This window comes from Ptychodera flava, chromosome 5 (genome assembly GCF_041260155.1).
Source record: "Ptychodera flava strain L36383 chromosome 5, AS_Pfla_20210202, whole genome shotgun sequence".
NCBI lineage: Eukaryota > Metazoa > Hemichordata > Enteropneusta > Ptychoderidae > Ptychodera > Ptychodera flava.
Genome location: NC_091932.1, coordinates 1,061,741 through 1,074,890, shown reverse-complemented (window position 1 = coordinate 1,074,890; position 13,150 = coordinate 1,061,741). Strand labels below are relative to the sequence as shown.

General features: G+C 36.1%; 1 protein-coding gene across 2 annotated transcripts in view; it reads left to right on the top strand.

Moving 5' to 3' along the window:
- Positions 1-13,150, top strand: part of LOC139132401 (brefeldin A-inhibited guanine nucleotide-exchange protein 1-like) — a 183,288-nt gene that overhangs the window by 4,257 nt on the left and 165,881 nt on the right. For both annotated transcript variants that reach the window (XM_070698743.1, XM_070698742.1), the window contains exon 2: positions 2,206-2,373. In XM_070698743.1, coding sequence (XP_070554844.1) covers positions 2,206-2,373 — 168 coding nt within the window. The remainder of the gene's footprint in view (positions 1-2,205; positions 2,374-13,150) is intronic.

The following is a 13,150-nucleotide window of genomic DNA, read 5'->3' as shown; positions in this document are numbered from 1 at the left end:
TGATCATGAAGCAACACCATATTGGATATCATAATCAATTCTCGACCGCGGGTCGTCCGGGTACTTTCGGTTTTCTACGTCATTTTTGTGTCACAGCGCCGTGAAAACAAAGAATTGAAGTCCAGATTTTTCAACCATCAAACCAATATTCAAAGTTCCAATATACATAAATGACATAACTTTTAGTTCTGCTTTTTTCCACACAATTTCTGTATCATTCGCTCTTCTGTATCGTCTGATCTCTCATTCACCTCGCTCAAAATGCGTTTCACCCACTAGTTTATACTGTAGCTTAGAATTTTTCTGATTGATATATTTATAATCAACTTTTTGGTTCTTTAGGTCCATATCCCACCTCATGCCCCTTCATCATCAACTATTTGCCAACAACTTCATGCCAACAACCGATTACCTGACCTGGCTACACATTAGAGAAGCTACAGTGTCATTGACAGTATTTTTCCAATTGCTGTTTACGGTTTAGTCAGTACTTACAAAATATGTCAAAACGTAAGACCGTCGACAGTTTCAAGCAAGCAAACCAGCGATGGTAGCCAGCCATCGAGCAGCAGTTATGTCTCAACGTTTCCATGTTTCTATGGCGACAAAGTCGGCCATAATTGCAACCGTGATTTCAGTCTCATCTGTCCCATGTGAACATGGGTTCAGTACCCAAAACACAATTAAAACATAGAAACGTAGTTGTCTGAGTGAAAATGTGATAAATGACCTGATTGTGATAACCATGGAAGGGCCAAAACTTTGCAAATTTGACTTCAGAGCTCCAATGATAGAGTTGAGGCAGCAGATTGAGACATCGGGGTTAGTAGACAGAAAAAAGTACAGAAATGAATACTGTTATTAAACAGAGAACAGAACGGAACTTAATTAGAGATTGTAAAACTAACCAAAAAAGACATTGTCACTGCTTATGTTTATTGAACACTTTATTCATTGACTTTTGAACCGGTTTTCGATATCGCGTATACAGCTATTTTATAGGTACTTACATGTTGTACGCGTTTTGATACATTTTATGCGAATAAAAAAAACATTTTTGCGTACAACCTTATGCAGGTTTAAAAATCTTAATGGAAGGTCTGACAGAGCCATAGGTCAGACATATTTCCTCCAGTATCATTCAAAGTTGGTAAAAGGACATTAACCTATGTCAATTTGTTTCACTACATGTACCGGTAGCAGTATCATGTAAATTATTGAATTTTCATAATTAGGCTGATATGTCAAGAAATACTGCATCGAATTTCATGAAACTTGGTACAGATGTTAAGCTCAAAGTGAATAACGACATTTATCAGTGTCAAGTTAATTAATTTGTAAATGCTTAAGTAATGAACTTTCCTCAGAGTGATATATCCACTGCATCAAATTTGATGAAACTTGGTACAGATGTTGATCTCATAGTGTTGTAAATACAATTCAATGACACTCTTGGTATCGTTTAAATTAATTGGTAATTTGCATTTACATAATGAATTTTTGTTTTTCGGGTGAATGTCCAGAAGCACTGCATCAAACTTTATGAAATATGGTACAGGTGATAATCTGTCAATGTTATGATAGGATGCAAAATGTTTGGCAACATCCTGTCGATTAATTTCTAATTGACTCATTTAATGACCTTTTGTAAGTAGGATGGTAGCTAGCCTACATTGGTTTTGTGTTTTCACCACCATGAAACTCATTCTCGGCCATTAAGCCCCATCTGTAATCAAGTATTTTTAATCACAGACCTAATTAATGATGAGGACTCTATCCTAGACTCTGAGGACTTATCATTGAGGTACCCATTAACAAGTGAATACTGTGTCATCAACGATGACTTGTTTATCAAAAAACAACCTGCCATCATTTCAAAACCACAGCACAGATAAGTCTCCAATCATGGTCATATGAAACGGTTTTTTTTCATTGGCTATTTTCCAAGCGAAATGGTCTTTTGAAAAAAAAATCAGTTTTTATCAAGCCATTGGGCTTGTTGTCACCAATTGCGGCACAGAGTGAGTTCATCTTTTAAAATTTAATGTGATTTATATTGTCATATGATCATGCAAATCGCTAATTCAGAATATCAGCACCATCAGTAAATTTTGCATCTCTTTGCTGAAAGAAGCTGTTTCAAGAGTTTGTCTGCTGTATTTATTTTACCCAATACATGTATGACATAAATTATGTGTTTTACAGGGAAGCCAGTCAGCAGTTTTACTTTCTGGGATTTGATTGTAATAACAGCTGCAGATGAAAGTCAAGCCAAAGTTTTTAAACTGCAAATTGATGATAAGCTGAAGAAGAAAGAGCTTCCAGAAGGTGTTAAATATCATGTCATTCCAGATCCAGCAGGTTGCAAAATAGGTATGTGAACTGGTAAAGATTGTTTTTCTCTGCACTGTTGAGTTTAAGCTATTGTAAAAAACAATGTAGACGCTAAGTCAATCTATCGGTGTTATGAGTCACAGTGATCTGAACATATGAAATCATTTTTCTTGGCTCCAGAATTCCTGGAATTTGCATGAGGCTTGGATGTTTTAGTTGCAGTCCTTGCAATAATTGAAAGCAAGGCTTAAGTCTGAGTCCTCCCCATGTATTACATTGGAATTGTGGATGTAAGTTAGAAATTGATGACAATAATGATGTTGAATACAAGTATGGATGTTGATAACCATTAGAGGCAATAGGGATATCATCAAGAGAATTTTATGTGGACATGTCAATTATCATAGTGAAAATAAAAAAATTAACTCCTGAATGGGGGAAATGCCAAAGAATACTTAAAACATAAAGTCACTGAGACCTTGTGTTTACAACTAACAGCTCAGGTGTTAGGATTGTTATATTCCATACTTTAATGAAGTATTTATCATAAAGGGCAGATATCAAAATTGATAGATAACATTGCTGGAACAAAATTATGATCACATGGCAAACTGGGTAAACACCAAATAAACTACACTTCATCCTGGTCAGTCAGTCACTGAATGAGAGCTTTGCCCACAAATTTCAGCTCGGCACGAGTTGTCTACTAATTTCAGCTGGGCACTAGTTGTTTACTAATTTCAGCTTGGCACTCACGGTCATGCCTGTGGCATTCCTGGCAAACCCTTCCAACCCCCCCCCTATGTTCAAGAGACTGTATCAATAATAGAAAAGAAAAATAATCGCAATCATACCAATCCATAATCCAATGACACTAGGTCAGAATTCGTAAGATAATAGTTGTAAACATAGACACAAAACAGCACAGAACAGACAGTAAATAGACGGTACACAAAGTCATATTCATGAAAGAAAGATATATGGACCTCTGGCCAAAAGACCAAGAAGTGATGTCAGGTATTTTGAAAATAGTAAGCGCATCCTGCCCCACATGTGGCACCCGGCATATATCAATCTGTAAGTCAGATAGGTAGTGGTCACTAACTAAGGCCCAATGTCACCGATGCCATCAGCGATCATTTGTGGAACAGAGATATTGTATTTATCTACCAGCTTGCGATACCTGCCAAAAAAGCATTTGAATGTAGAGACAAGTCTTGCTCTGGTGTAACCTTGATTTAACAATTTGTAAGAGAGATGGCCATGTTTCTCTACGAAATCACTATATGAACTGCATGCTCTAGCATATCGAATAAGCTTGGAAATGTATACCCCATAAAGTACAGGCAAGGGACTGTCGACAACTGCAAGCAGTGCTGTGATAGACATATCTTTCTGCATTCAGGCTTGCCTTCACACCCCATAAGCAGCCTTGTACAGGCTTGCACTCACACCCCATAAGCAGCCCTGTAACAAGGATGTACTGGTAATACCGTAATGTGAAAATTTCACAAAATTTGACTTGTCCAGAGTAGATTTAAATTTTTTTGAATTCTTTTGAAATGTTGAAAACTTAGGAAAACAGAAGCCAGGAAAATGCTTGATTTACATAAATTTGCATGAATTATCACTGCTCCTTTTTACCCAACTTCTGGTTTTTTCTTTTTTTTTTCTTTTTTTTAATAATGACTTCCACAGCCGAGGCCATTTATGGAAGACTGTTAGTAAAAATACAGATACACAGTTAAAACATGAAGACAAGACGAACAAACTTTAACAAATACTGGGAAAACAATGTTTTAAAACATTTTTAAAACCATTTAAATTTACAGAAAAAGGATCAATGTCATTGTATTCGTTTAAAAGCAAATTAAATTGTCTCGGAATTCTACTAAAAAGAGAGTCACGAACACAATTAACTCTACCAAATGGCACATGAAACAAAGTAGTACGCCGAGTTGAAAACCTTGGTACATGAAGACTAAAAAATGAAGCTAAAGCATTAACATTAAACTTTGCATTTATGTATTTGTATAAAAATATATGATCAAAAATAGTCCTCCTTGATTTTAATGACTGTAAATTGTAAATATTGCACAACGAGTCAATGTCATCACTGTTAAAACCATAATTCTTTTATGAAGAAATGTTAAAAATTTATGCTGTACTCTTTCAATTCTATCAGACTGGTGTTTACTTATACTGTTCCAAATAACAGAAGCATATTCAAGCTTAGACCTTACCAAGGTAAAGTACAATAATTTTAAAACGTGCTCACTGTTAATACAATGGCTATTCCTCATAATAAAACCTAGAGCTTTTCTAGCACCTTGAATCATGTTATTTACATGGTCACAAATATATAATCTTTGGTCAATAATAACACCGAGATCTCTCATGCTACTGACTCTACTCAATGCATGAGTGTCGAGTTTGTAAGGGAAAATATGAACATTTCTTTGCAATGAAACAGTAAGAACTTTACATTTAGTAGGATTAAGATTCAGTAACCAGGTGTCGGACCAGCTGACAATTCTATCGATATCAGATTGCAGCATTAAAGAGTCATTATCCGAATCAATGATACGATAAATCTTCATGTCATCGGCAAAAAGTAACGAATCTGACACAAGATTATCAGAGATGTCATTAATGAAAAGAATAAATAAAAGTGGACCAAGGTGAGAACCCTGAGGAACGCCCGAAAGGACGGGAGTCCACTCAGAAAAAACATTTTTTAAATCACTCTGTGTAGCCTGTTATCAAGATATGAATTAAACCATTTCAGATAAGTGCCCTGGACACCAAAAGAAGTCAACTTATGAAGTAAAAGTTTATGATTTATACTATCGAATGCTTTAGCAAAATCGGTATATATGATATCACATTGTGATTTGCTGTTAACTGCTGAGAGGAGATCTTTCATAAGAATAGATAAATTAGTGATACAAGATCTACCTGAAACAAAGCCATACTGATTAGTAGATATGGAATTGGAAACATGATGTGAGAGTTGTCTGTGAACTATCTTTTCAAAGATTTTAGACAGACTTGGTAAAATGGAAATTGGCCGGTAATGTTCAACTTTTGAACGACTTCCTAATTTGAAAATAGGGATAATGTTTACACGTTTCCAGATATCAGGAAAAATCCCCTCTTTAATAGACCTATTGAATAAGATGGTAATTGGTATAGCAAGTTCATTTGCACATTCCCTCAAAAACATATTGGGAATGCCATCACTTCCTATAGCTTTGCTGGTGCTAATGCAAAGCAACTCTTTTCTGACACTATCGACATCAATATCAATAGAAAATTGGTCGTCAATTATAGTAGCAACATCGGGAATATCAGCAGCAATATTGTTATTGAAAACTGAATTGAAAAATTTACAAAACAAATTGGCCTTTTCAAAATCAGAGCTCGCCTTATAAATCATTATTGTACGTAAGAACTGATGGAAAACCTTTTATACGCTTACGTGACTGCAGCAATGTCCAAAAACGCTTAGGATTGGTTGGTATATCATCTGCAATTGAGTTAATGTAAAGAGCATAGTTGTCTTTGACCCTCTTTTTAAAGGAGGACCTAATTTGATTATACCTTTCACGGTTGTGCAAGGATGGATTTTTCTTTAAAGATCTCCAATAAGCTTCCTTTGTTTTCAAAAGGTCAAAAACCTCGTCATCAAACCATGGTGGAACTGGTTTTTTCGCATGGATAAGAGGAACAAGATCTTTTAGAGTAGAAAAACAAATGTCATAGAATATATTACACGCGCTATTTAGAGAGTCAGACAACAAAGAACTCCATGGAATGGCATGGAGGTCGGCTTTGATGTCATCCCAGTTAGCCCTCTTGAAATTATAGAATTTACGGTGTGTCAGAAAGCCAATGGTAGAATGGTTATACGTGGGAATACTCAATGTAAGAGAAGAATGATCAGAATCAAGCAAGTTCTCACCAATATAAATTGGAATGCACTCAAATGAAGACAGAACCAGGTCAAGGATATTGTTACCCCTTGTTGGTTTAGAAACATGTTGATTTAAAGAAAAATTATTGAGTATACTGTCAATGAAATACACCTCAATGTTATTAGATGAAGTAGGTGCTGAAGGGAACGACCAGTTAATAGATGGCAAATTAAAGTCACCCAACAGCATAATGTCCTTATCATCACTGTAGACCGAAGACAGCGAGTGTTCCAATTGGATAAGCGAGTGTTCCAATTGGTTGCCTGTCTTGCCAAAAGGTGAAACCAACCAATATTTTAATTTGTGGTTAACACATTAATGAAAATTGAATGAATTTTTGCAAAAAAGTGATTTCTAGCGAAATATGCTGTGGCATGCATGTGCAGCACCACCTATAAGTTGGATCATGTCAGGTATTAATTTCTACTCGTAAGGTTTCAATTTAAATTGATATTACGCTATAAGTAAGGGGCGACATCAAAAGTTCAATGTAGGATAAAAAACTGAATTCCCTTAGTTCCCCCCCCCCCATGAAACTTAATCGACTTATATTGAACCTTTTGGCAGGCTCTTTCTATGTAAAGCGAAGCAAAGGACCAGTCAATTATGGGGTGAAACGACTGAAATAATACTTCATTAACACTGAGAACACATTTTAATTTTTTGTTTTATCCAATGAAAATACAGCAATATTAACAACAAACTTGAAGTTTATCGATGAGTGAACAAGAACAATACAAATAAAGTCCAGGTTTCTCCTTTCAGAGGTAAGACCTTAAATCGATTTGTCGGATAGAAACTTTTTGGGGTCAACCCCCCCCCCCCCCACCCCCAAACTAAAAGGATTAAGTTTTTTATCTGACATCGAACTTTGACGCCGCCTCTAATATGTTTGCAATCCTTACAAGGTAGTTGTTATTGTCATTGCAGGAAATGGTGGCTCCACATTGGTTGCTCTGGAAGAATTGCATCAAATATACAAAGATGCCTTGCTTAACTACAAAATATTGCTCATACACGCTGGGGGGTTTAGTCAGCGTCTTCCAAGTGCTTCCCTTCTTGGCAAAATTTTCACAGCTTTGCCACTTGGTAGCCCTATCTATCAGATGATAGATCTCAAACTTGCCATGTACATTGACTTTCCATCTCGTATGAATCCTGGTGTGTTTGTCACATGTGCAGATGACATTGAACTATTTGATATTGATGGTGATGAATCACATTGGTCATTTGAAAAGCCAGGTTTTACAGCTGTAGCTCATCCATCATCCATAGAGATTGGTACTGGTCACGGAGTGTTTTTGTTTGAGAGCGGGGTACACAGACCATCGAAAGTGTCGATGCGAAGCTGTGTTGAGTTCCTGCACAAACCAACTGCAGAACAGATGAGAAACAGTGGTGCAGTTATTGAGAATTTCAACTTGGAGACCAATGATGAACTTGTTTACACTGATAGCGTCTTCTTCATGGATTCTGGAACAGCCATGAAACTTGCCGGATACTATCAGCAAATGAAGCCACTGCAGTCTGAGATTGATGCATATGGTGATTTCCTACAGGCTCTTGGACCCAGAGCAACAATCAACTACACTTTCAATGTCAATAATGTTGTTAAAGAAAATGACAACTTGATAAAAACAAGGCAAGAAATATTTGATTTATTGAAAGGAACTCCACTTAATGTTATTGTTATGAATGAATCGAGGTTCTATCACCTTGGAACAATGAGAGAATACATCTTCCATTTCTGCAATGATCCTGTGTTTGCTTGTGAAATTGGTCAGTCTTTTGATGTTTTCAACCTTCACACCGGTAAAAAGGCTGTTGAGCCATCCACTAAAGTTACTAAGCTATGTGCAAGTAATAATAGAGCCTGTGTGATGCATAGCTCAATCACTGACTATTCTGATTTTCCCAATGCCTGTGTTGTTGAGTATTGTAATTTCAGTGCTGAAGCAGATGTCCAAATAGGAAGCAGTAGTATTGTAAGTATGTGTAGTGTCAATGGGAAACAGAAAATTGTAATTCCAAGCAACACATTCTTGCATACTGTTTCCATCTCACAAGGCAAAGACACCAAATATGTTACTATTGTACTTGGTATCCATGATGATGTGAAAAAAAAAGTGACAGAAAAGAACATAGGGAAGTTACAGCTCTTAGGTAAACCTCTTCAGGAATATTTTACAGATTTTGATGCAAGTAACGCAAAACTTATGTTCCCAGCAGATGTTCAAGAGTACACAATTTGGCAAGCCAAATTGTTTGCTGTGTCAGATGATATGGATTCTGCCCTGGCATCTGCTTTAGAGATGGTTAATACGGTGAGCAAGGGTCAAATATTTACAAGCTTGGATTCATTCCTCAGTGAAAGGATTTCAATGTCAGACATTATCAGAAAGAAAAATGTTAGTGCGATGCTATTGTACAGGTATAACTTGTATGAAAGTATACAGAGAGATGGAAAGTAATTAAATAGAGTAACATTAAGGTGAAGTACTACGAATTACGTCAAAATTAAGTTGTGGTGTCATTTTCTTGAAACTTTGCACAAATATTCTTGGAAGTTGTGCAAGTGCAAAAATAAAATAAAAAATGGGGGTCACCACGCTCGTTTCCATGGAAACGGACGTTAAAATGGCGCCGTTAGAAATAAATAAAAATGATATAATTCACTTAAACTAAAGAAAGCAATTATAAAAAGCTTAGCAAATGAGTCAATTTTAATAAATACCAAGACTTAAGATCCATATCTATCGAATGTATAGTTTTCATGATGTTTGTAAAGCAATTTTTACATAAGTATCAATTACAAAATGACGATATCGAGATTATATCACTACATAATTTTCGAACTTTCTTCCTGTCGCTTTGAATGGTGTCATTTTGACCAAACTTGGCGAATAAAATCCTGACATAATACCATTTAGTTTACACTTTTAATAAAAGGGTGTCACCACGCTACTTTTTACAATATCTCCAGGTGAATAGGTAATATGCGCCATGTAAATGGGAGAGAAATGTTAAAATTTCGCTCATATTGAATAAAAACCAGCTTCGTAGGGGGTCAAAATATGACAAGGTTATAGGTCACATGTATTTCTAAGAGACTTGGTCAAAAAATTAGGTAAAAGCGCAATTTCAACAATGACAGGTGATGTTAAATATATGCGCTACAAAGTAACCCATTTGCGACAGGCTGGAGTTAAATCTGCGCAGAAACGTTCTAAAGCGTGTGCGCGTCCGAATTCGTCGCCCTTTACCTTCAGCACAGCAGCTAACACTATGAATTTTGCTGTTTTCCCTCAGTCAGACTGGTACAACAAACCTTTGCTGTATTTTATTGATCAGAGCTTTCTGCATGTGCACAGTCTGCTAGTTCTATGTCTTCTGTATCAAGGAAGAAAATAAGGCTTTGTTTGCTGGCTAAAGAAGATCATGTTTGAAAATTCGTTTATGTGATTTCTACATGTACCATGTAAATTCATTTTGAATTGGAGTTTATTTGTGGTAGAAAAATGATCGGAACAGCTGTTGCCAACTTAGTAGGATTTTGAGTGCTAAGGTTTGACACTATTTTATTCCCCTTCATGTTATGAAAGTACTAATACTTATTTACTTCATATTGTCAAGAAATATCATTTTTGAATTATTCAATTAGCAGATAGATTATTTTAATTATTATATAATTATATAAATGTTGTATATATGACAGAAGATCTCTATTTGGGCCAGAGGCAAACTTGAATGAACACCTGTAATTTGGTGCATCTACGCAATGTTTTTACTACATTCCTTTTTGCAGAGAGTGTCCACTTAAGTAGGTTTTTAATTGACATTCAGAGGTCCAGTTCCAACCAGCCTGTTGTACATTTGTTTCAGCACTTTGTACATACATTTTCCGAAGGCTATTCTAATGTACATTTCTTCAAAGTTGCATAACATTGTATGGGTTTTTTTTAGAATTTAATGTTTAATTTTTCTTGTTTCAAAATCTCCTTCAAGTCAACCAATATCTCTGAATTTGGGTTTCCGAGGTACCTAATATATCCCCATTCAAGAGAGATTGCTCAAATGATTTTGTGGGATCTGAAAGCTTTCAAAGTATGTTTGTAGGTGCATAGTAAATCATATTGATTTTGCATGTAATTTTGGGATAGAATCATTTTGAAAATGACTTGTATGTGTGCATAATGCATAAGATGTGCATTGAACTTTATCCTGTTTGTAAGTGAGTGCAATATGGGACAATATAATAATAATAATAATCAAGTACATTTTTAATGTGCCTTATCTCTGACAACAGAGCTCAAGGTGCAAAAATGACAAAGTACACTGTATTAGAGGAAATATTGAACCACTGGGACTGGAGTCAGGTTGAACGAAAAAGGTTAATTGTTTAAAGAGAAAAGTCTTGAGGGAACGGTTGAAGGAAAGGGCAGAGTTTGAGTGGTGAAGGTCAGAAGGAAGTTTGTTTCATAATGCAGGGCCAATGGAAGTCTTTGCTCGGGTAAAAAGAGTTAAGCAGTTTTCTCCAAAGTACAAATTGATCAGAATTCAAATATTGTTTTGTCGGTCATCGTTTAACAGTTATTGTTAATTATATCTCAATTTTACAATTATTAACTGTATCCCTATTTTACAGTTCAAATAAAAGTATCCATACACATTTATCATGACCCAACAAAACTGATTGCAACATTAGTACGGTAATCTGATTGCCTCCTACACTAGTGCTGCTTCTTGATACTGTTTGAGAGATGAAAGTGAAGCTGTTATTTATTATCAACATTTTTTGTGTCAAAAGCAAGCTGGTAGTATATAACAAGCCGTAATGCAGAGATTGGGTAGCCTTCGTGGCCTACCTGCATTGTTAGCAGGGATCAGATCATAGCAAACTTTTGACCAAGTTTATTAATGGCAGGCTGTAAAATTGACTCATACCTGTACATGATATGATTTCACAAACTCTCTGGAATGAAGAGTTGGTTTTGTAGCGATGGGTCAAGCCGCAAAATCAGCCATGTGTAAGCTACACACATAACAGACAGATGCTAAAATACTAATATGCCAAGACAAGTAGGAAGATGGACTGCATCTGTTTTTTAGCTCCCATGTGGTATCTATATGTGTATTTATACCAGTGAGAGTTAATGGGATCAATTGATGTCTGTCATCTGTATATCTTTACGTATATATATGTGTGTGTGTGTGTATTTTATGTACATATGGTTCATCCGCCAAAAAAACTTGAAATGTCTCAATATTTGGTTTAAATATGCATTATGGGCTATTGATTAGAATGCATTCAAAAGATATGCAAGTCCTAAAGTGTGTAAATGAGCCAAATTGTGAAAATGATCAAAATTCATAAACTTATTATCTACCTCTCCAACTCCCTTAATAAGGGAACTGTCATTATTTACGGCCTTGGGGAGTCAGAGGAATTTTATCAGAAACTCAAAATTTTGAGTAACCCCCCCTCCCCAATCAACCATGATGAATTTGAGTATTATAGATGACTTATGAAAAAAAACTAGCAAGCTAATGTGGAAGAAAAAAATATCTATCAGAGTATCAGCAAGAACCTTTTAGGATGTAACTTTTTCATTTCCGTGCACCCTTCTTGTCTTTCCAAAAGTCTCTTGAAATTCATTTTCAGTTACATTTGGCTTTTTGAATTATTCACTGATTTTAGATAAGTGAACACACTCTGTAGATACATGCATATAATCTCTTGTGTGTTGACCAATAAATAGTATTGTTCTCTGGTATGATTGCGACATGGACAGATTGCATTGACAAGGCGAATTTCAGAAGATGTTAAAACAAAACTGTCATCGTCAAGTATTATAATCCGTGGCACATATCGGCCAACCAATAAACCAATTTGCATTTTCAAAAAAGAAAATCGAAATGGAACTAATTTTCAAATGGTTTTATCATCTTGATTATTAACTTTTAGACCTGTTTCTAAATTTAAAATCTTTGGGCTGAGATTGCAATGTAGGAAACAGGTATGTATACTGTACATGTATAGGTGTGTATACTGAGGATGGCACTTTCAGTTTCTGACTTTGCGGCCATTTAGTTTTCCTCTGACAAACATTATTTCCCACAATGCACATATCCGTTTTTTCAATTTCCAATATACCAAATGTCCAATTTTCCCATTTCATTTGGGGCATGGCCCAGTATCTTTCCATTACTATGGCGGAAATAACGGAATGGAATTGGATTTAAGGTGTAACATTTATCTCAGTGTGACCAAATATACTGGGGGAGGGCTTGGTTATGATAATTTGCACAAGATGCTTTTAAAAATTAGCGGGAATGAGGGACTGGTCAGTTTCTTCGGCCTAGGAGGCCAGTGGCTTCACCCTGTATTTTACTTTGGTGATGGGGTCACCTATTTTGAAATGCCCAATTGGGGTTCATTGTGTTTTTAAATTTCAATGCAGGCTCATACTTGCCTATTAGGGACCGTTCAGTTTTTACGACCCCGGGGGGGGGGGGGGGGGGGTCATCATAATTTTGGAATCCGCGAAGGGGGGGTCATCGCTTTTTCACTGGTAGGAAAGGGGGGGGGTCACCACATTTTCAAAAACATAATACCTCCAATAAAGTTCACTTTATGCCATGGCCATGATCGACCCTCTTTACCGTATGTATAAGGCAGTTCTCCATAGACTCCCATGTATAAGGCAGTTCTCCATAGACTCCCATGTATAAGGCCAAGAAAAATAAAAATTTAGTTTCTCATCGTGTTCATATTGCAAAAAGGATGCAGTGACACAGTTTTTAGTTCCTACGGATGAAGTCCAGGGGGCTTATAGATT